The sequence below is a fragment of the Barbus barbus genome (genome assembly GCF_936440315.1).
Source record: "Barbus barbus genome assembly, chromosome: 18".
NCBI lineage: Eukaryota > Metazoa > Chordata > Actinopteri > Cypriniformes > Cyprinidae > Barbus > Barbus barbus.
In genome coordinates, this window is record NC_136746.1 from 18,089,041 (window position 1) to 18,114,589 (window position 25,549).

General features: G+C 37.1%; 1 protein-coding gene across 2 annotated transcripts in view; it reads right to left on the reverse strand.

Moving 5' to 3' along the window:
* LOC306884482 (stromal membrane-associated protein 1-like) overlaps positions 1–25,549 on the reverse strand; it is a 107,675-nt gene that overhangs the window by 49,787 nt on the left and 32,339 nt on the right. Inside the window, exons 4-6 of one of the 2 annotated variants that reach the window (XM_079440375.1) lie at positions 21,396–21,471; positions 14,666–14,737; positions 7,136–7,216 (exon numbers count right to left, since the gene is read on the reverse strand). In XM_079440375.1, the coding sequence (XP_079296501.1) occupies positions 7,136–7,216; positions 14,666–14,737; positions 21,396–21,471 (229 nt within the window). The remainder of the gene's footprint in view (positions 1–7,135; positions 7,217–14,665; positions 14,738–21,395; positions 21,472–25,549) is intronic. The other variant, XM_079440376.1, reaches the window with a different exon arrangement.

The window sequence follows — 25,549 nt, forward strand, 5'->3', positions numbered from 1 at the left end:
TGCTCTAGAATCCATTTAAAATGCATGTCTAGTGTGTGCACATACATTTTGATTTGTACCTTTCCTACTGGAATGCCATGATCCTGTGAAGGCATGACCCCTGTTTGCAGCCAGACTCACATTTATTCATTCATGAGCAGCATGCCATAATAACAAGCCTCTGTTAAACATTGATCCTACATTAGCTCCATTCCAGAGAGTGTTATAGACCATCTACTGTAGACTGCAATCCATACAAGGAACCATTATGTCTAAAAAGCAGAAGAATAGTACACAGCTGATTACAGCTTCAAATGCTACTTTTTTTGCATATACAACTAGACTTTTCTAAGAAAAATATATATAAGTGGTGCTGAGTCTCTACAATATTTTGGTTCTTAGATTTGGCTCTGGTACATTGGATTTTACCCTATCAAGAGAAGTCTGATCCCTTAGAAAACAATATTACACACCTCACCTCAACAAGCCCCATGATGCAAGTTATCACTCATAACTGTAACACAAACAGTGCAGAGCGAGATATTTTGAGCTAATCGAATCCCAAGTCCCAAACTGTGAACAACAGTGATGCTTGTCTTAGTAGACAACACTAATAATACATAAAGACTTCCAGTCAGGGCTGGGGAGATCGAGTTGGTGAAGTATATGTGTTATTGAGCAAAACCAAGAAGACAGTTTTCATTCGCTGAGGAACTGGAAGCAAAAAGCAGACTAGGGTTGCACAGTACATGATACTAAAAAAAATACTGTGGCATGAAATCCGTGATGATACTAGTTATATAATCATCATTTTGTCAATTTTGGTATCTAACCAAGATTACAATGTGCTAATATTTAGCACACTTAGGGCAGTTCATGCAGTGCAAATAGAATACTTTTTTTAAAGCACTTAAGCATAAGAATCATTAAATGATTTTAATGGATTCAGAGCATTTGACATTACCTACTTAACCACTTAAACCTTATAACTTTTTATAATGTTTTGAAAGAAGTCTCTTATACTCACCAAGACTGCACCTGATCAAAAATACAGTAAAAATTAAATATTGATAAATATAAAAAAAAAATCAAGAATTTCAAGAATGTTTTGGAAAGAAAATTAATTAAAAAAAAAAAAAAAAAAAAAAAAAAAATTATATATATATATATATATATATATATATATATATATATATATATATATATATATATATATATATATATATATATATATATATATATATATATATATATATATATATTTTTTTTTTTTTTTTTTTTTTTTGGGTGATGGCTAAGCTGAAATTTCAGCAGCCATTATTCCAAATTTTAGTGGCGCATGATCCTTCAGAAATCATTCTGATATGCTGATTTGGGACTTAAGAAACATTTTAAAACAGACATTTTTGTGGTAACTGTGCTACATTGTTTTCAGGATTCTTTTATAAATATAAAGTAAAAAAAAAAGCATTTATTTGAAATACAAACAATTTGTAACAATGTAAAATTCTTTACGGTCACTTCTGATCAATTCAGATTGTCTTAGCGGAATAAAATGATTATTTTCATTCATCTGAACACTAGTATATTTTTAAACCACATCCAGATAGATTTTTAACAAATTAAAAATATTTTAATCTTAAATGACATATTTACAATACAATTTGCTAATTCTACAATACCATGGCAAAAAAAAAAAAAAAAAAGAAGTGAATGTTACAAATACTGAGACTGAAAGCAAATTAACACAAAATTATTAATTCTATTGAAATCATTCAATCAATGGACTGAGGCTGTTCATCTGTTGCCATCGATACTGAGGTACCAAAGGCTGGTATTGTACCAAAGTATTGGTATCAATCCAATCCTGCAGCAGACAGATGGAGCTTCCACGACAGCCAACTGAATTTACTTAGTTCCACATCATCTCAGCCTAGCAAACACACAAATCTCTCGGAATGTTTTTATGCTGCTAAACAAACCGCCATACATAGCAAAAGATGTTCACCTTTCTCTCACATGGACAGGATGTTGTCTGAAGGCTGTTTTATGTGGCAGAATCACTGTAAATCCCACCGTTGTCACACATGAAGTCAGACTGCCATTTTAATCAGCCTACACATTGACCTAGGGTCAGTGCTGGTCTCTGGTTTTTCCTTCCCTAAATCACACACACAGCTCTGGCGATCTCAACATGCGACTCAGACTTTGTATCAGCAGAGGTCATTGCTTGAGCATGACAGAAGCAACACAGTCTCTCTCTCTCTCTCACACTCACTTGTCGTGGAGGTTCAGGAGAGGCTATGAATATCATTGTAAGGTCCTCGCTTGGCTGATTTTAACATAAGCCAGCAAGCACCTTTGATGGCAAAGGAAATATGTATGGAGATTAACTCACAACGACAGACAAATGAAGGTTGTCGAGGGGAAAAATATGCATCAGATGCCACAAGGCAGGCACCCCCATTCCCAGCAGGAGTGCTTTAAGAGACGCGCATGGCATCTCATTCAGCCATTCAGAGATGTCCAAATTAAGGATTGATAGATAGCTAGCTGTGGAATGATGTTTGCACTCAACACAAGAAAAGAGAAAAATCAGGGCAGGCAGACTCGTCTTACTCTTAAAGGTGCAGGGTGTCATTTCTGCACCACTAGCAGAATAAAATTTATAGATTTTCAAAAATAACTGTTTTTTTTTTCAAACAGGCTTCCAAAAGACATGCAAAGGGTAAAAAACATTTAATTTGCTAAATTAAAAAAGGCTTTTATTTATATTTGATTAGGAAAATATGCAACATACAATTTATTTAACAATAATAATAATTTGTAAATACATGCATATAAAATGCAGAATAATTTAGGTGTTAGCTTATACTGACTGGTTAGCAACTTATTTTGGCTTTAGTACAATAATAAAAAAAAGGCCAAACAAATAGGCTTTTTTTTCTTAAATTATGTACATATTTAAAAATATTTTTTACTGTTAAAATCCATTGCTGTCAAAATAAAACTGATAAAATCTCATGGTTTCTGATGGATCTTTACAGCTGAATGAAACTGTGTGAGAAAAAAATATTACTTTCATGAACACATGAGAACACACACAAACTCACACATTACTTATTTAAGTGTTAAAAAGTTGCAACTTGTTAGTAACTTATTTTGGTTTTAGAACAAATGACAAATCAAATAAATAACAGACATTTGATGAGATTTGGGGGGTTGGGGCATTAGAAAACCTCAGGCCATTGATGCAGCATGACGCTTTGGTAACTCAGTTTCAAACCAAACTGTTCATATTGGTTTTTTACAGCAGACAGATGGACTATCTACTACAGCCAACTGAATGCAGTTTGTTCTACATCAGTGCGCTGGTTTTGTGTGTGGATGAGCACACATGAGCTGTCACGTATGGCCACAGGCACCAGCCCCAAAGGCATAAAGGTGCTGAACTGCCCTGTCAGGATCTCTCCTTCCATTCCTTAATTTTTCACTCTTTTCCCTTCATCTCATCCCGGTTTCTCCGGGAACGGCGCGAGACTGCGCTAGAACAGAAGGTGCCCATGCAGTGCTAACTCTGCCTCCCTTAAAGCTTAGTCATTCTTTCTGGAGTTACAAAGACCGTGAATATTCTTGACTCAGTGGAGCGGAAAACGGAGAGATTGCAGCTGGACTTCCAAAGGCCACTGCATTTTTTTTTTCTTCTCCACTGTGACCAAGACTTCCAACTTCATACTGTACAACCACACATAGTTGAGACAGAAATGTCAAGAGCATGGGATAGTGGATTATCAGTATGTGAGCCAAAAATGAGTTGCGGCTTGTTCTGAAAGCAGGGAAGGTGCAATATTAAAGGTAAATAACAAAATGCAACTAATCATGTAATGGAACACAGACAGGATAGAAAAAAATAAACAACTTTTAAAAAAAGGAAGAGAAAATGCTTGCCATATTCATAGCTGACTTTAAAGGTTGTGCATCTAACCAAACTCTTCAGTATTTTGGTGCAGTTTATCTGTCACTGTAATACGGCTAATAACAATACAATACACTACCTAATTTTTGTTCTGTGTGTTAGACTGGTAAGAAAAACACATTTCTGCTTATTGCGTTTACAAATGATGACACTTATATTTCTGTTTCTACATCAGATTGGATAAGCCGCATTAAAAAAAAAAAGACACCTGTGAACACATTCTATATTAATGTGCAGAGTTGCAATACATTTTTTGGCAAACAAACAGCCTACAGTTAATGTAATAAACTATGTTACTTGATGGAAGAATTGTTTATTCTGATTATTTTTAATAATATATGTTGAATAGGTTAGTAATTCTACTGTTGCTGCCATTTTATAAAAACAGTTAGTGCAACAGTGCTGCCTACTTTTTCCAATGGCTTTGGTTCCTGAAGTATTTTTCGCATAAGACTTTTTTATTTTTTATTAGATTTTCTTCATTAAAGAGATAAAAAAAGATACAAGAGGGCTTTTATGAAGTAAATAATTATGAATCCATTAAGCACTGTAAATTACATGAATTATGGACAAACTATGGACAAATAAAAGTACTGATTTATAGATTTTGATTATAACCAATATATTTGCATGTGAGTCGGTGGGCGCAATAAAGTTCTTTTGGTGTGATTTGCTCACTGTGATTCTTTGATTGGTGGAGTTTTTCATCATGAATACCACTTCTTACAAGATTATTTCAAAAATACGTTGAAATAATGCATGCTGATAGCTTCAAAAAAAGTATCAATTAACAAACTTGTAAGCTCACAATAGGTTTGTCTTCAAAGGTTAAGTTACCATTAATTCAATTCCCTCATGGAATTGATTCCTTCATGGAATTTTCATGAAATGAAAGGGACACATACGGAACCCTGCTGCACACCATACTAAAACCATCTTGAAAATGTTGCGATTTTAAAATCTTCCCTTAAAGCACCTCTGATATAGTCATTTGGTCATTTAATTTTGAGCATCCCACCATGAGCATTTCACTTTTAAGGTGGCATGTCAAATACAAATGGCCTAAAACTGATAATCTTTAGATCACAAGAACTCTCTTTCACATTACTGAACCCAAAACCAGAATATTTAAGACAACCAGTTAACTAATCATTCATGCAACCTATCGACTAGTTTAGCATTTTCCTATTTTATATGCTAGTGGGTTGCCAGTGTATGCCCAATGTAAAATCCTGAAGCAAAGCTAGCCACTTGTGCAGGACAACAGATCATGAAGAATAAGAAGTTATGCAGAGAGTAAGAGAATAAGAGAAAACGTGAGACACCACTGAATAAAAAATGCAGCACTCTGCCCTCTCCGTGACTCCTTCTCCACTCTCACTCAGGGCCACCCATCCTCGTCCTCTCGCCTGTCAATCAAAAACCTCCATTGTACTCTCTGACAGCTAGATGACAATAATACACATTCCCAAATGCCTCACATGCACTTTTTTTCTCTCACACGACACATAGCAATTTTGAATGCCTTTTTTTCCGCGTTTGTTTTCTGCGTTACGATCCCAGATGACCCCAAACTGTGCTTCAGGGGAGGGGAAGGTGTGTGTGACTGTGTGTGGTTATGAAGTGTAGCCCGAAGGAAAGCAAGTTGCCTGAAGTGAGCGGATCGTTACACAAGTACAAATGTAAGATGTCTGTTCAGGGCTTTTTTTCTTGTGCTGCAGAGTTGTGAATGTGCAATGTCGACTAGACGCAAAATTTAAATTATTTGCTGCTGTGGCTATTTCAGCACATCTACGTGTTTGCTTGTTTGCTCAACATTTCTGCAGTACAGAGAGATGAAGTCAAGCCTGCAATATATGTTACCCTACGTGTCCACTGGCGCGGAAGAAACCCGCTCGATACCGCTCAAAGCGCTAGAGATCAGATGCTCTGGGGGTTTGTCAGTAAAATGAACAGCAATGTGGCTGTTTCCATGGACAACACATGCTCAAAGTCATTGTGTATGCGCTAGATTACAGTTGAAATAATGTAAACTTTATTTCTGTATGGAGTTAATGTAATGCACGTTTTAATTGTTATTTTAAAATAGTTGCGGTATTCAGTAAGAAATAAAGTCAAATCACAAAATCTACATAGATTTGTGAAAAATAAATATTTTGTTTTTAGATGTGACAGTAAAGACTAACAAAAATTATTTCAAATAAATGCAGTTCTTTTGAAGTTTACATTTAAAGAATCCTGAAGAATATTAATTAATTAATATTTAATATTAATATTAACATTTTCAACATTAATAATGATTCTTGAGCAGCTTTGATAAAGCAATCATTTACATTTTAAAATATATTAAAAGAAAACAGTTATTTTAAATAACTTTTCACATTATTACCATTTTTACTGCATTTTGATCAAATACGGTAAGTTCAGTAAGCATAAAAGTCTTCTTTCAAAAACATGCAATTAACCTGTCCAACCTCAAAAAATAAACTCAAAACTATATGCAAATGTTTACTTCTAACTGTTAAAATCTGTCAACAGAATAAAATCATGATTAATCTCATCATTTTTGAAAGCAGAATGAAAATATAATCTGAAAATCCCTGCCCTACAGTGTAACAAATTGACCACATTCTAGCCACAATGAAAATGTGCAATATAAATTTGAAATCTGAATTATATAATAGTAATGATAGCAACGTGTCAACGTGATTTCAGCACAGAATCCACCAGAAACGTGTCTGTATCATCCTTATTTGCATAAAGTTTCTCAACTATCTGACATTCGGACCACCATCAATACACAATCTCCCGTGAGGTTTTTAACTAAAACGAACTTAGAGATTCTAATTTCCTGCAAAGAGATGTATGAATATGCAAGACAAATTAACTTCCAGTGCTCAGGGTGTTTGATTTCACAGGAGAGACAGGACTGTGATCTTCCTTATGATCACTGAACACTGTCTGGCTTATGTGATTCTCAAAATCTCAGATTTGTTAAAAACGTAAGAACTCAAAATAAAGAAAAATACAGCAAAAATATTTGTAAAGGATTTCCTTTATGGTCCAGCAACAAGCACCTGAAGTTCTCCAAACAGAATGTCATCAATTGATTCATAAACACAGCACTTATTAAAAAGGGTAATGTCTCCAGTCTATGTGGTCAGTAATGAGGTCAATTACCTTCTCAAAAACTGCTGGCTTGTTCCCTTTATCTGTGTCTTTTTCCCTCTTCTTCTCCTCCTTTTTCTTCTCTCTCTCCTTCTGTGTCAGAATAAAGAAAAGAAAATTATGAAAATAAAAACGGATTTAGGAGTTTGCGTGTTGAGTCAGCTACAAGTCTGAGGTGTCTTTAGGGCACTTTTTTAAAGCTTCTTCAAGGCTTGCAGTTTTGCCTTGAGGCCTGTACTTTGACAGCTTAAATATGGCTACCACAGCTTAAAAAAAAACAAACAAAAAAAACACACTACATATAGGTTTCTTCAACTATGGGCACACTGCGGAAGAATTCTGTCATTTTGACATTAAAATTAACTGTCAATTTCACCACATCTCTACATATTTTCTGATTTTAATCAAATTCTTGTAGTAGAAATGAGTGGTGAAAATTCTATGTTAAACAAAATTACAATCGAATGGAAGAATATTTTATCTTGCTAAGGATCATTTCAAAGTTAGCATTTTATCTATCACAAATATATTGAATATTTTTATGAATATTTTATGCTTTCTTCAGAGACAATGTTTCATATTTAATCTTTTCATCCCATATTTCAGCTTTTCATTGACACCATTTTGTCCCTGGAACCCAACTAACATAACTGAGGACAGGTATAAATAAATATAAAAATAAAAATACACACACATATACATACATACACACACACACACACACATATACATAGAGAGAGAGAGCTTTTCTTTTCTTAGGATTATAAGAGATTTTAGATTGCTAAAGCCTTTAAAGGGCAGCTATTATGCAGTGTGTTAACACAACCACCCAACAATGATAAAAATCCACCCACTCCTTATTTTTTAATCTCCATTAAACCAAATCAGTCTCATTAGGCCTGGCGTTTTGATTCTCTAAGCAATGTGACATCACACTGCATAGGGCCGGGCAATGGAGGCTGATTGACAGCTCTGCATTGCCATGGTTTTCTGCCCTCAGTGGTTGTACGCTGTCCTCCATTTTCTCCGCTTTCGAGCAGCTGTAACATCAACAATGTCTTGTAAGTAATCCTGGTGTTCTGTGTTTGGATACAAGACTGAACATTAGTGTTCGCATTTTCTCCCAATATCTGAGCTGCTGAAGATGCAGTGGATTACTTCTATTTTTCAAGGTAATGCGGTTCAGAATCTACCTAAATACATTTATGTTTGCAGAAATCATTTCAATCCAGACTGCTTTGTGAATGTCATGTCGTTATAGTGCTTAGCACTTTTAATGTATTTGTGCGCGTACATTAAAGTATTTTAATTGTGAGATTAGTTCACGTGGCGTGAGCTCTGTAACATCGCACTGTTTTGTCCCACTTTCAGTGCATTTGGCTTCCCATATGCACGGTTGAACAGTTCTCTTGCTCTCAGTCATGTTGCTTCTACCTGCTGTTTATTGCTGTAGGTATGCAGTGCAGAGAGACATATACGCCAAGCTTGGCCGTAGCCAGGGTTTGAAAATTAGTCTGGTGTGGGGTTAAGAATTGTGCTAAAATAACCCCTACGAATACAACTCATTATGTACACCAACACATTAAAAGAGAGACGTAGGTGTTTGTGAAAGATTTTTTCTGTTTTGGAGGGATGAACATTGATAAATTATACCATATTTATTGCATAAATTCTTAATATTTTACTATAGGTTAGGGGTGGATAATTTTATGAGTTGTTTATTAATCATGCAACAATACATAATACTGTTATAGTTTTCATTAATAATCATTGCTATAATGATGATAATGTTTTTAGCATTTCATTCTGTAACCTACTTGTTCTACATATCTGTGTACTAGTGTTAAATGCTACGGTTTTTGCCTTTGCTATATTTTTTGATATTTGATATTTTCTGCATTTGCCTTATCGAATGTGCTATCCTGTCAGCAATAATAGCCTGTCCATGGGTTTTTTGATTACTGTCATTTTAAGTGCCGGCGATGTAGTGTTGCCAGATATTGCTTTAGAAACAAATAAAAACCGACAAATAAATAAAAATTAAACCGAAATGATTTAAAATCTTTGTTAAAAGATGAGATAAAGATATCGCTGACCCTAAACTGCAACTTCCCACTTGATTAAAGGGGTCATATGATGCTTTTTTAAAGATATTTATTTTGTGTATTTGGTGTAACAGAATATGTTGACATGCTTTAATATTCTAAAAACATTTTTCAAATACTGTACATTATTGTAAGTCCTCTATGCCCCGCCTTTCCCAAACACTTCGTTTTCTACAAAGTCCATCCTTCCTACAAGCACAATCTGCTCTGATTGGCCAACTGGCACAGTGCATTGTGATTGGCCGAACACCACAAGCACTTGTCTGAAATGTAACGCCCGTTTCCACAATCGCGAGCTTTAGATTTCAAAATAAATGTAAAGACATTTATTTTAAATAATGTCCTTCGTTTAACCAACAGTTCAAGCCCGAGAGGGGAACAGAGTTGTGTGACAGACACAGTGATGATGCTCGTATGAATTTGCAGTACACAAGCCGTGGTTGTATGACCATGTCTCCCTCTCTCACACACGCGAGCACACACACACACACACACACACACACACAAAACGGTCGTCCATAAAATGCGTTGCTGTGCTGTTGCATCTACTTTCAGAAGGCCAAATAAAGTGCGTTTGTTTTCGCCTAGAAACACACAGCGTCTCCCTGTCAAGGCTGCATCAACACTACTGCGGTTACTGAAACCACGCCTTCTTTCTTTGCGTGAACATTTGGGCGGCGTTACGCAAATATTTCCACATCATGACGTAGAATGACGTGTTTGAATGAGCCATTTAAGAGGGGCATGTCAGAGTCTTAACTAGAGATCGACCGATATATCGATTTACCGATATTTTTCCCGATATTTAAGCATTTTTTCATAATCGAATATCGGTTTTGTAATATCGGATTCCCCGATAAACACGTTTTCAGAATTGCGCGCAGGATCGCAATTGCAGCGCATCTGAGGGGAGACGAGACAGCAACGGCGTGCAGGTACTTGATTTGCTGTAGTTAGTAAACTATTTAATATTACAGGCATTAATGCACAAATTAGATGTATTACATAAATGCCTGATATATAGTTTAAATGCAACTTGGCTCTAAGAAATATGATAAGATACTCTGTCAAGCCCTGTCCCTATAAAGATAGGCTATAACTTTGCCTGAAATAACACAGCCATGAATTAGCACATGGTGGAAATAAAAGCGCTGAATTTAATTCTCTCTGTGGTCTATTAGTCTCGTGAAGTCGGAGTCACATAGATAATCTGTCAAGTCCTCTCCCAATAAAGACGTAACTTTGCATGAATTAAATAATACAGCCATGAATGATTGCATGTTGGAAAGAAAAGCATTGAATGTAATTCTCTCTCTGTTGTCTATATGCTCATCATTAGTCTCGTGAAGCCGCTTTCATATTGCAGTTCACTCAGCGGGTTGATGCTCAAGAAATGCTCAGCACGGCCACCGCATGTAACTTTTAACAAGATTCACTTTTTTGAAGCACCCTAAATTGTATTAACACTTACTATATAACCATTATTTAGTTTATAAACATCTAAATTAATACAACTCTATGGAAATTATTTATTATCTCCGCGATCGATCGCAGTTTGAGTAGCCTATAGTTCTGTGTAAAGGCATATAAACCGCGCTGTCAGCAGCATAATTTAGAGCATGCCAGTTGAGAAATGCAATAAAATACAATGCTTGTTATATTCCAATATTCCAGAGAATATTATTCCGTGAATTAACATTATCCAGTGAATTATTCTTCACTCTTTATCCTATTAAACAGCTTATAAACCTACTAAAACTGTAGTTAAAAATGAAGTTGATATAACTCCTTTCCTTTATTTTCTCCATTTGAAAACATTATACTTTCTATGTTCATTTTGCTTACTGCTAATATTAGTGTTGCTGCTAAAGCTTTTTATAAATAAAATGTTTTTTATTGTTGTAATATGAAGATTAAATTTAACATGACAGGGCTCTAGACTGCGACCAAAATGGTAATTGTTTGCGAGTTAAAATTTGACGTGGTCGCATTTGTACGAGTGCCAGGTCTGCGCTGCTCCAAAGCGTCTGCTTCATACAGCGCGCGCTGCCAGCCGCAGCACATTATAGCAGGAGTCAGATTTCACTGATCACGTGAAGAGAGGTGCTTTCAGCGCGAGTGCTTAGTGGGTAGAGCCTGGTTTATACTCGCCGCGTCAGCACGAGCGTGAAGGTGCGCGTCGCGGATGGAACGCAACGGCTGGATTTGTTTTCAAACTAAAGTAAAAGACCGCTTCTTAAACCAGAGAAGGTGAACGTGGTGGTATTCTTGTAGAAAACATGCAAGTCCTGTCAGCTACAGCCAGTTTAATTTTACTTTTCTTTTTGTTTTCGTTTTGAGAAGCTTGTTATCTTTGCTGTTTACCTCAGGTTATGCTATGGAGGCTTTCCTTAATTAAAAAAAATATATATATATTAATATTTATTTGCTTCCTCAGAGTTTGCTAAACATTCTGTAATATACTAGGTATATAGTACAGCATGTGGTGTGTCCTGTGCCATGCCTCCTCTTATTCGTTTTTGTTGATAAATGTTATGTAAGAGTTTGTCATTGTCAACGTACTGTTTTATTGTTGTTGCGCTTTTTAATTAAGAATAACAATGAATCCATCTTTTGTTTTAGTCTTAAAAAGTTAAAGGTGTATAGATAAGCAAAACAGACAATGATCTTTTCTTGTAAAATGTGACACCAAGATCGCAAATTTGAAAGTAAAAAGCGCACGAAAAAAGGAATTCCTGTTCACAAAATTTAAATCACAAATAATACAGATGAAAAAGAACGAGTTGAATGTTGAAAACTTTCGTTACCATATAACTATAAACTATGATAAAAGTTCATCAGCATGCATTGATTAATCAAATGTTGTAGCAAAAACAAAAAACAAATTGCAACCAAATTATGTGCTCGTGCTCAAAAGTGAGATCAGTGGGAAGAATGAGTCTAGAGCCCTGCATGAAAGACTGCTAATTCTCAAAACATTTTTTGTTAAGATGACTGAAAGGAGGAAAAACCAAAGTGAAGTATGGACTTACTTCACGCAGTCATTTATTTACTTTATAACAGTAAATAAATATCGGTTCTGCATATCGGTTATCGGGCACATAGACATGCAAATAATTGGTATCGGTAATACAAATTCAATATCGGTCGATCACTAGTCTTAACTTTGATAAAGAATATCTCTTTGGTTTTGAGACTTTAGTCTTTGCAACTTCAGGGATCTTATTTATTCACAATCAGCTTGTAACACTCCAAAGAGAAAGGAAAACTTGAAATCACATCATATGACCCCTTTAACTTTAAAATGTCAAATTAAGTGGAAAACACAAGTCCAAAAACACTTATAATAGATGGATTTGGCAACACACAGCTGCACACGTGCTCTCACTAGCAACTCTCTCAAGACTCATTCACTCCGGCAGCATCTCGCCGCTATCATTTTCATACCACAGACGATGGACGATAACCAATCTTGCAAACTGTCTTAATTATACATGCAGGCATTCATATGAGAAGTTTTAAACAGCAAATTAGTCATTCAGAGAACAAATTTTATTTTTGAACATGAAAAATTTAACAAGATTCAGACCTCGGTGACCTCATAACTGGCCTGGCTACGGTCTACGGGAATATGCAGCTCATTTGCATTTCAAGTGATACACACCAAAACAGCTCTTTTTTAGACACGCCTCAAAAATGACATTTTCCAGATGTTATGTTAAATGATCTGTGGGGTATTTTGAGCTGAAACTTCACACACACATTCTGGGGACACCCAAACCAATATTACATCTTGTAAAAAGGGGCATGATAGGTGCCCTTTAACAAAGTGCACCCTTTAAAACTCCCATCACTGTGGCAAAGCCAAACAAATGCATCATAAAGGATTGGCCTTGATATCGAGCAATCAGTTCTCCTTTTCTCTCAGCACGAATCAATTGCTACTGCAAAAACGCTGAGCAAGAGGCCAGTTCAGGTGTGGGAGTGAGGGATCAGAGTGCATTTTCTGCAGTGGTGGTGGGGTGTCTGACTGGCACTATGATTACCAGCAGACGGAACAAATGGAGAACAGGCCTGGAGGAGAGGTGCGGATCGGCCGTTTGGAGCTCTTTATGGGAACATAGATTATTCTATTTCCACTCTGCATGCTGACAGAGCTGTGCTATCGATTATTTTCTACAGCAGAGCACAGAGGCGTATATATGAACATATATATAACTATTTTATTATAAAATATATTTTATATATTATTTTTATACATACTTGAATAAAAATAATAACATATAAAAAATAAAGCGCTATATAAATAAAGGTGACTTGACTTCACTATATATTTGTGTGTGTGTGTGTGTGTGTACATATATATATATATGTACATACACATGTAGTGAAGTCAAGTCACCTTTATTTATATAGCGCTTTTAACAATACTGATTGTGTCAAAGCAACTTTACAATATCAGAATAGGAAAATAGTGTCAATAATGTAAAATGACAAGATTAAACACTCAATTTTCAGTTAAAGGCAAGTTCAGTTCAGTTTAAATAGTATCTGTGCAATCATGTAGACGATATTGGAAAATAAGTGTCCCCAACTAAGCAAGCCAGAAGCGACAGCGGTAAGGAACCAATTCCAATCGGTGACAGAATGGAGAAAAAACCTTGGGAGAAAGCAGGCTCAGTCGGGGGGCCAGTTCTCCTCTGGCCATACATATACATACATATATACACACACAAACACACACATATACATATCTACACCAATGCTGCTACTTCTACTACTAATAATAATAATAGTTGTTGTTTGCCCCCACCAGACTTGACCAAATATCCTAGTTTTCCAACGTGACCAGCTAAAATGTGCTTGTCTAGCACTAACCAGCATGAACCCAGCTTCAGCCGCATGGACATTTGTGCCGGTGCAGGGATTGCATAATACATTATATCATAGAATACTGATTCAGTGATTGATTAACAGCACACAGAGGTCTGTCCCAATTTGCATACATCATGTTAGTGATGTGAAAGTGCATTTGATATATGTAGTAGGACAGTACAACAGTACTGTGATAAACTACTACCTCATAAAATTGCATCCTGATTGTGCATATTAAAGTATTTTTTTTTTAAGTACAATTTCAATATTTTTTTGGTTTGGTTTTTTCCTGATTAAAGCTAAACAGGGAATAAAGGCCACATAACCCTCATTTTGATTGCATTAAGTTTTAAAAATGTGTTATTTCACATTAAATTTTTATGGATGCAAATGTATGGCATATTTTTTAAATAATATTATCTGAAATACAATCATTCTAAACTAGCATACTATTTAGGATGGAAAGTATGCAAATTGGGATGCAGCCTAGAGAATGCACAGCACAAGCACAGCACCAAGATCAGTGAACCGCACAGCACAGAGAAGCACAGTGCTACAGTACCTCCAGTTTGCTTTTCTCAGCTGCTTGCGAAGAAGGGGATGATACTGAGGGCAAAGCAGCATCAGAGGACTTCTGCAGGGGCAGAGGAGAGAGAGAGAGAGAGAGAGAGAGAGAGAGAGAGAGAGAGAGGACGAGAGGGTAAAAGAGAGAAATTGAAATGGAATAAGAAAGAGATAAAGAGGGGGTTCGGAGGAAAAAGAGCAGAAGAAGAGAAATCAGAATTAATAGGCTACAGCGATCACTATACAGTGAATAATTATTCAGCCTGTGGGAAACTGGGAAAAGCAACATTTATATACTGATACATTTACACACATCTGAACACTGCAAAAACACAACTTTATTAATCAGTATTTCTGCCGGTTGTTCAGTAAAAAATATTTAAACATTGTTAAAACAAATCCACTTGTGAAGCAAAATTGCTTGAGATATTAAAACTTGTTTTCAGAGAACATATCTTGAGAATTAAGTTTATTTTTGTTAGCCCATTGGCATTATTTTATCATGTAAACCTCAGTAAAATTATGCATAAAAAGCAAAACATTTTCTTGCCAAAGGGGTAAGAACTTAATTCAAGATATATATATATTTAGAAATAACTACTTCTCAAAGTGAATATATCCTGTTAAATTGATGCATATATATTTTAACAGTAGAGCAAGACAATAATTGGTTGCAAAAACATACACATCAGGAAGAGGACCCATGTATCTTGGTTTAGTTGCAATATCAGCAGTCACATCTATCATCAAGGACACATTTGGTGGGTAAAAATAGCCCAGACTTCTCCAGATGTTCCAGAAGATGTAAGAAGTGAGACCATCTGCCGAATCTGTAGTCAAGAGTTTGTCAATCTGCATGGCCAAGACTGCCTCAAATCAATAGAATTAACTCACAAGTGTAGACACTGCAAATAACTGCATCAATCAGATGGTGATGCTTGAAAACCTTGCTCGTATACGTTTACATATGCATATATAAAAGCTCAGCCAAATTCAATAGTATGGATTTTTATTTTCAATTTCATTAAGAATTGTACTGTTGAAGGTTAGAAGGGCATCGTTTGTGATAATGACAAAACTCCTAAAGTGGTTCAATTACTGCTTGCATAAAAGACTGCACAACCGTGATGAAAAAAAATTGTTTTTATTTTGAAAAGATATTGTGATTTGAACAGGGATATGAAACCCATTCAAAATCCCATATTGCCACAGTCTAGTTATCAAAGCAGAAAGAACAAAAAGGCATAGCAGCTTAAGTTCAACAAGGTGTGTGAGAACTGCAAGCTAACAAGTGATGCCTTTTGACTCGTAATTAAATCATGTTTTGAGTCCAGTTTAGTGTTATATCGATTGCAACAGCAGCTTCAGTGTGCCATCCTGAAGATGGAATGCTGAAGACAAATGCTGAAAATACAGTTCCTCTCTAATTATGCACAAACTTCCTTTGATTAATGTTGTGTGAAATAGCAAAACACTGTATTGGTTGAGGAAAAAAACTCCATATGTGCTCTCAGAATGAATATAATTCCCTGCGATGTACATGTATAAACAAAAACGCTGCAGAGACAGACATGTGCACTTAGGAACAAATATGTAGCTGTACAGGTCTGTGATACTTGTTAAAGACAAAATAAATACTCCTTCACTGTAAATGTGAAGTTAAAAATAACACATATTTCATCACTCTTTTACATTTTCTGAATACAGTGACCAAAAAAGTGTTTTCCAGTCATTCACAGGCACCTGTTATATCTACTATGCATTGGATGATAGAGATAAAGTCACAACCTTGACCCTCACTTTCTTTTTGTTGCCTTCTTCCTTTTCCCTTTCCCCTCACTGTGCCCCTTTCATTAGCTGGGACAGTTTTTTAGGCAGATTTAATTGGCTCTGGGGCAGATAAAGGGCTCTGCCCTTTCACAGAGTCGCACAAAGCCTCTTTTCTCTTGGGGCAGGAAAGAATAGAGGGCATGGAGGAAGATATAGAGGAATAGAGTAAAAAGCAGCATTGGTGAGCAAGCAAAAGGAATATACAGGGTTCAATACAAGTTAAGCTCAACTGACAGCATTTGTGGCATAATGTTGATAACAAAAATTAATTTTGACTTGACCTTGTCATTCCTTCTTGACACTTTCTTGTCTATACTGGGAACATTTTATCTGTAGTATTTTTATGATAAATAGTTTAAATAAAACATTGACAATTTAATGGCAGAAGTTATGGTTATTATTTGTTAAGTTAACCAAAGGATTAATCACCTAATCAGAAAATAACTGATAGATTCAGCTGTCAATATATAGTTGTTAGATTAATTGACTGAATCAAAATAATTAATAATCTAAATGATAGATTAGAAATTAGAAGCTCTACTATTGACAGTTTCAAAGCTAACAGACAGCAACACAAAATTCCAGGTCTGACTCCCTTACATCACCTTTAGGTTTTATGGTTTTATTTCCTCCCTGTCTGTTTTTAAAAATATAGCAGACATAATACAAACATAACATAATTTGGAATGCATTTATTCTAAATTCTATTCTGGGTTACAGTGAGGCACTGATTTTGAAAGGGAATGGGGCCAATGCTTAACATTAAAACTGTCAGTTTTTCAAGAACAGCCACATGATGTAAACAATATGATATCATGGCCTATGAAATGTTATGTCAAATTTCACGACGCGCCATAAACCCTAGCAAATCTGCAAAAATGTGGCTTTAAACAGCTTCACAGATAAAATAATACATTTAACAGAAAAAAATTAATGCCAGTGTTTTAATATGCTTCACATTTCTGCCATAAAACTAAAAAATTGTTCTACATTAACTCCCATTGTAGGTACCTCACAGTAACTTCCTTTTTTATTTTTCTGGTATTCAACATAAGCCCCAAATGCTGTCGGTTGAGCTTAGCTTGTATTAAACCCGGAATATTCCTCTGAAGCAGGTGACGGTGGCGAGGGAGTTTTCAGGAAGAGAAAGGACAAGAAGACCGATGACTTTCCTTTTGTCCCAGTATGGAAGTAGTGCTGTCAGCAGCATGGGTCCACAGGGCCCAAGCTGAACAAGTAGGTCCATTACAGCTCGAGTTAGCACAGAACTGTCCGGACCGGTTCATTACCTGCTGATGGATCCCCCACATAATCTGCTTTTATTGGGTTAGCATCAGCAGTATGCTTCACAGCAGCATGGGCCCATATTCATTAGAGAGCCATTAAATAATACCACGCAATACTCCTCTTTCCCACCAATCCCTTTAATACCACCGTGCCTGTCTGGGGAAATAAGTCCAGAACGGGAACCAGGAGGAGATGAAGAGAGGCGGTCAATAAGCAGAGACAGCAATCAGCCTGGAGTGTGAAGGGAGAACCCATCTCCATCTTAATGCAGCCGAAGGCGTGAAGACTCCCATCCTCTCAAAGAAGTAACAGCATCAGCGTGAGGTCCAAAGGTCTCCGGCTTTCTAGCTGAGAAGTAATAGAAGGAGCAGACAACTAAACGCCCCATAATGCAGTGCAAACGGCCAAACGGGCCAGGTCACTTGGGGCTGAATGAGGCTTAGATGACTGCAGTGTGAAAAGAGACAGTGAGAAGTATGAGAATTGGCCAATCGCTGGCTGTGGAAGGCTGAAGCTATAATTAGTTACGCTCCGATATCTCATTCACACATTCACACGCATACAGACAGTTCTGTGATGTAGAGAAACAGACAGTTTTCTAAAAAAAAAAATCAAGTTACATTTACCATAGCAGAGCTGGGCCTGTGATGTTCAAATTCCCTTCGTCTTTTATACATTCCGTTCTTGATATTAAAAACGGTCCGCTGAGATCCTTCATTTTGCACATTTTCCATGGTTCGGAAACACTTTGATCAAAATAATGAAAAAAATATTGGAAATGGGAAAAGCATGTTTTGAAAACATCAAAACAAAACAAGGAAGTGCAGGATGCTTAATATCCTGGGACATTTATTTTCTGAGGTTTCGCTTCGCTGTTGGCTTCACACACACAATCATTTAAATGGTGCGAATCAGCAGGGAGGGAGAACATGACTTGAGCGCGCTGACTGGCGATAAGGCTTTCAATAAGACACATTTATTCCCCATCTACTGCCACAGAAGAACACACAGAGCTTTCATTACTGCCACGAGACAGGAAGACAAGGAGTAGGAAAAAGAGGGAGGGCCATTAGACTCTCTTGAGCTTGTTTTAGTAATTGAAGCAAGGAAAGACTGCAATATTGCATTTCTCTCCACCTGGGTTGGAAGCAGGCAACTATTGATTTCTTTTCTCTTTTTTTTTTTTTTGGCCCAGCTGCCCATCAGATGCCTCCATTCTAGGCTTAGTGTCAATGTCACATGATTCAATTTAAAAGGCATCACTGTGGCAAGTTGTGTCACCAGAAAGTGATCAAACACAGTACCACAGCTAAGAAAAAAAAGTTAGTTTGAGGTCAGTAAAATTTTTAAGGATGCATTAGATCAATAGTGATGTTTCAAAAGATTTCCATTTCAAATAAAAAGTTATTTTGAACTTTTCATGAAAAAAATATATATTATACAGTTTTCACAAAAATATTGTTTCAACATAGATAATGCAAATTATACTAGTACCAAATTATTATATTTCTCATTATTATAACTAGGGTTGTAAGGGTACACATATTTCGTACTTAAAATTTTCAGTACAGGTCTTTCAGTTTGGTATGCATTTGTACAAACAGAGTATTGTTTTAACCAATGCACAAGTGGAATTGGCAACTTCCAGTTTTATATATTGTTACTTTTGATAAGAAACAAAGCGTCATCTTTCAAATTATGTAAAAAATTTTTCAGGAAATTCAAACAATGAATGCCGTTATGATGCTCTTTGATGTGGTGTGACACATCTCTCAGTTCGAGATGACAGTGTAGAGCGCAATCCCTTCCTCTTTACTACTAGTTTTAACACAAAATAAACATGAATGAACATCTCATGCCTCATGTAATCGTTCAATCAGCGTTTCAACCGTGGAAAGATGTCAATAAAACAGCTGTAAACAAAATGTCACATAGCATTTCATTTACCTCAGACAAGTCATCAGTGTCCACAGCTCGTTAGTTCGTTAAAGAAATGTTAGTGCAGAGAAGAGCATTTTGCGAAGTATTAAACCATATTGTCATTATATTTTACTTTACCTGTCAGTGATGTCTTAATTATTTAATGTATGTTTAACTAAATCTGTTATGAAATAAGTTGACAGCCACTGCATAAATGAATTTATTTCAACAACAAATAGATGCCAAGGCAACTATTCAAATTTTCATTTAATTTTTTTGAATTTTGTGTTTTTTACCTAATATTTAGATTTAATTTTATTTAAGCTTAATTTCAGTTACAATTTTTATTAGCTTTAGTTCAAAATAACACTGAGTGAAACCAGTTGAGAATCATGGTTTTAAAACATTAATACACTAAACACACACAGAGCCAAAACGAAGTGGTTGTAAATCATTATCTGCTTCTGTATTCATCACAAGTAACAGTCCCTAACTTCAGTTCACACTGTTCTCACTAACCTTTTCTTCATACACTCTCTCTCTCTCTCATCCAGACCCCCTCCACACACAAAGCAAAATGCCTTAAACTGATAACGAGTTGTTTTTAATAATTTATTTGCATATAAAAGCCGTTGGCAGAGTCGGTGGATGAAGATGACCTGGAATCAATGTTACAGTGTGGTGCACAACACACCACTATTTTGCATTTTAGTTCTGCATTTTAATTCAATGAACTGTTTTTTTTTTCTTTTCTCATCCTTCCTTTGACACAGATCAATGCTGCTTGTATATTTGCCTGGTTTGTGACTCCTCAGTCAACGGCTGACCACCACTGCTGAAATCTGATTGGCTGTCTGTTTCTGCAGGCAGAGGCTTTAATTGGCCAGCTCAGGCAGGCCTGTCAGAGAAAAGCAGAGCTCTGCTTGGGTAGGCTTAAGTAGAGAGAGAAAATGTAATTGGACAAGGCAGCCTTGCAGAGTTTGATCGAAAACCTTTCACAGTATAACCAAGTTTCAGTCTCTCCTGATCCAAAGCAATCAGAAAAGGCCAAAAGGCTGTTTGTTTAGATTGCTTAAGCTCCTCAAGCATTATCATGAGGCTAAGACCTGCACGGCACGCTAAGGATGGTCACTTACTATTCATTGTGGCATTTGGTCAACACAAACATTAAAGAACAGAGAGGAAGTCACAGAAAGTCATTTAACAAGTAAGAGTGCTTAAATTGGCTGTCAATCAATTTCCAACGTGTAAAGCACAGCTGTAACCCACCAGGCTGTGTAATGTGAATTTGAGGCATCAACGATCAGAACAACTGGCCACCAAATCAGGCCTTCCACACATAAGATACAGTAAATACCAACACCAACGAATCAACGTTATGATTCAATATGCTGAAATGCATCACAAACTCAAAACTGCAACTTTGCTAAATGCATAATCTGCAACCAAACCTGCAAGATCAGTTTTAATCTTGCTTGCACAGACTGCTTCACTTCAGTCCAGTACAAAAACTCAGAGACATGCCACTTTCAGAGAGTTTGTTTATTTAGATTACATGCTTCTTCAGTCATTAAAATGTAGGAAGTGATATGAATTCACTCACGAATAACTAAATAAAATAATCAAACAGATAAACAAGATTAAAGATAGATCGATAGATAGACAGACAGACAGATAATGTTGATACTCACAATTGCTCCATTGGCAGCGTTTTTATCGTAGTACTTCTTCCTCTCGTACTTGTCCCTGATGAAGAACTCCACAGCTCTGAAACATTGCTCAGGAAAATTGAAAACTTTATGGCTTACAACTAATACAAATCATATTAATCATCCCAGCATTTAAACAAACATGGCACACATTCACTCTTTAACCTGAGAAGTTGCAAGACAACTTGATGCTGACTGCTAAGTAGCGGACTTCATTTTTAAAACCCATGAGATGGCTTAACTTACTTGTGCTACGGCAACAAGTTTTGATGGGATATACCTCTCATTTTACCACAAATTTATGAGTGCACAAACTGAAAGCCACAAAACTTTCTTTTTGTTTTAATGGGGTCCTTAAATCTCAGTCTTATTGTTTTACAGTTGATCCAAGGACCAGTTTGAAGGCTTTTTTTTGTTTGTTTATTTCTTTCGGATGCTAAATCTCATATTGGCTTGAAAGATTTACCTGGCATCTTACTCCGCTACATGCAACTCCTGCATTAAAGAGGTTAGCCAGACTGGCTGTATTCTCTCCTCACCATTAAAGACGCCAGAGCACCAACACCACACCTGGACCACAAACTAAATACAACTTAGCATTCTGTATCTTGAAAGAAAAAAAAAAAGAAAAAAATCAGGATCAAAAGATGAAAATGATTTTTTTCTTCTTCTTTTCACAGCAAACACACATGCACAGAGTGGGGCCAGAGAAAAATCAAAACACACGCTCTCGGAATCGCACTCGCTGTTAACAGTGTGAATTTATACAGCGACAGTAAAATGCTAAGAGGACCGGTTCACGCAGCTTTATTGGATTTACACTCTCATGAATCTCTGATCACAATACAATAATGCATCTGATGAAATATGGATCAGGGTGAAGAAGCAGGTGGCAGGAAGAGAAAGAATGCGAGAAAGAAAAAAGACAGGGGTGAGCGACAAAACCCCTGTAGCATCCTCAGAACAAAAGATTAGCGGTTCTCAAACTGGTGGTCAAGGAAGAATTTCAAGTGGTGTATGGGGGACCAATTTTAAAAATTAAACTAAATAAAATATACTAGCTTTCAAACGTTTGGGGTTGGAAGGATTTTTTAATGTTTCAGAAAGAAGCATGTCACCAATGCTGCCTTTATTTAACAAAACCAGCAAAAACAGTAATAGTGTAAAATGTTATTATAATTCAAAATAACTGTCTATCTATCTATGTGTGTGTGTGTGTCTGTGGATATAATTTTAGCTGTGTTGCTTTTATTAGCACACAGACAGCTTGCTGTGCTTTAGTTGCTAGCCAGTTATACCACAAAACCCTCCTGGAAAAGTTTCAACCATCTTTACATTAATACCCTTTAAAGCACCTATTTTCAAAAATATGTTGCGAGACACGTGAGAAAGTTCTGTTCTGCTGTGCTCCGTCTACTGTTTTTGAATGCAAAAACATTTAAATCAGGCCAATCCTGTTCCTGGAGATATACCTTCTTGCAAAGTTCAGCTCAAACCCTAATCAAACACACCTGAACCAGCTAATTAAAAATCCTCAGGAACACTTAATTATGCAGGGTTTCTTTATGACGATCAGTCGAGTAGAGCTTCAGGCGCCTAGACAAGTCGATTTTGAAAATGTGGGGTTTTGCACATTCCTAAACTTAAAATGGTGCAGATGCTTTGTTGCATCACACAGAGTTAGGACGTGATGCAAAAGTTACATGGAGAAGCCGGTAAGAAAGATGACGCATAAAAAAATAGCGCTGGCATAAATAGGAAAAAGAGAAATTAATTATACAGTTTAAAAAAAAAAAAAACTGTCAGGGAAAAGAAACCGAGAAAGAAACCACAAGCACACCAAATGAAGGTACATCTGCCATTCACAATAAGCAAGAGAAGGGAGAGAACATTAAATTTCCTCTCTCTGCTGATCTGACGTTTATATTAACACGGCCAACTTTTCCATTAAAGAGATCACGAGAGGGAAGCAGTGATAAGTGAGAAGTGAGAGAGGGTGAGAGAAAGTGAAAGACCCCCACACTGGCGCACAAAAGATCTGCATTTCCATCTGAAGAAACCACACCTGTGATAAAGCAAATTCCATCAAAGCCGGTTTGTGGAGGAAGCTCACCTCTGCTGTCCAGATTAATCCATTTTGATGGTTAAGAATATTGCACCTCATCGGTCAGCATACAAATGAAGCCATTTCCATAGCCACACCAAACGCAGGAGCGCTGATAACAGGCTGCGGATGCCAGGGAAATTCAATTAGGGTTTCTGAAGGCGCCAATGAGAAGAATATGGAATTATCCTGGCCGCCACACAAACCCAATTAGACTGATGGTGTGAAATAGGACGGAGGAGGATACCCGAGGCAAGAGGGATGAGAGACATGAGGAGACTTCCTGTTAGGCCTCAGCGATGAGGTAGTTCCTGCTCAGCTCTGCTGTGTGTGAAGCTGCTGAAAACAGCAGCTGTTTTCTCTAAATCTCTGCAGCCAAAGGTGTGAAGTCACACAGGCTTCTGCCTGCCACATTCAGCAACATTACACCAGGAATTCCCAACAGGATTTTTTTTTGTATATATAGTTCATGATGGAACTACAGGGTGTTTGAGTTGTTGTGACAGCTGACAAATGAAATGTTTAAATCAAGATATCAAGAAATCAATACCTCAAAGTATTGCGCAATTATGCGTCTGTTAGATTTTTTTGTTAAGTCTTTTATGTTCAACAAGTTTGCATTTATTTGATAAATACAATAAAAACAGTAGTATTGTGAAATAGCATTACAATTCAAAATAACTGTTTTCTATTTTGATATATTTTTAAATATAATTTATTCCTGGAGTGACAAAGTTGAATTTTCGTAAGTCATTACTCCAGTCTTTAGGAAAGGGAAAGGGAAATGGTGTGTGGCCAAGTATGGTGACCCATACTCGGAATTTGTGCTCTGCATTTAACCCATCCAAGTGTACACACAGTAGTGAACATACACCCAGAGCAGTGGGCAGCCAATGCTGCGGTGCCCGGGGAGCAGTTGCGGGTTCAGTGCCTTGATCAAGGGTCTCACCTCAGTCGTGGAACAGGTTTAAAGAGGCAGCTACCCACAACAACCACACAGACCTGCATGAGTACACTGAAACTGTGACTGCTTACGTCAAAAAGTGCACTGATGATGTGACAGTCACCAACACCATCACCGCACGTGCAAACCAGAAGCCATGGATGACAGCAGAGGTTCGTGGGCTGCTAAAGACCAGAGATGAAGCATTCAGATCAGAAGATAAAGCAGCCCTCAAAACAGCAAGAGCCAATCTGTCCTGTGGCATCAAAAATGCAAAACGGTCATATGCTCAAAAAAATCAACAATCACTTCACAGACAGCAGAGACACACAGAGCCTGTGGCAAGCCATTCAGACCATCACTGACTACAACAAGCCCCCGCCACAGGCCTGTGATGATGACACATCCCTCCCCGATGCACTCAACCACTTTTATTCACGGTTTGAAATGCAGAATGACACACCTGCACAAAAACTGCCACACCTCCCAACGACCGGGCGCTCTGTCTGTCTCCAGCCGACGTAAGTAAGACCCAATCTAGGATTAACCCACGCAAGGCTATGGGTCCTGACAACATACCTGGCCGTGTTCTGAGAGACTGTGCTGCACAGCTGACAGATGTCCTAACAGATATCTTCAACACCTCGCTGAGCCAGGCAGTCATCCACACGTCTCAAATCCACAACAATCATACCGGTACCAAAGAAATCACCTGTGTCCTGTCTAAATGACTACCATCCCATAGCACTGACTCCAATCATGATGAAGTGCTTTGAGAGGCTAGTCATGCACAACATCAAAACAATGAAACGCACTACAGAGAGGAAGTGGCACAGCTGGCAGAATGGTGTGGCACTAACAATCTGTCCCTCAATGTGGAGAAGACAAAGGAGGTTGTGATGGACTTCAGAAGAAACTCCGTTGACCACCCCCCCTCTGACCATCGACAGCTCGACTGTGGAGAGAGTCAGCAGCACAAAATTCCTGGGGGTGTACATCACAGAGGATCTCACCTGGACCACCAACACCATGTCACTCTCCAAAAAGGCACAACAGCGCCTACACTTTCTCCGCCGGCTGAAAAGAGCA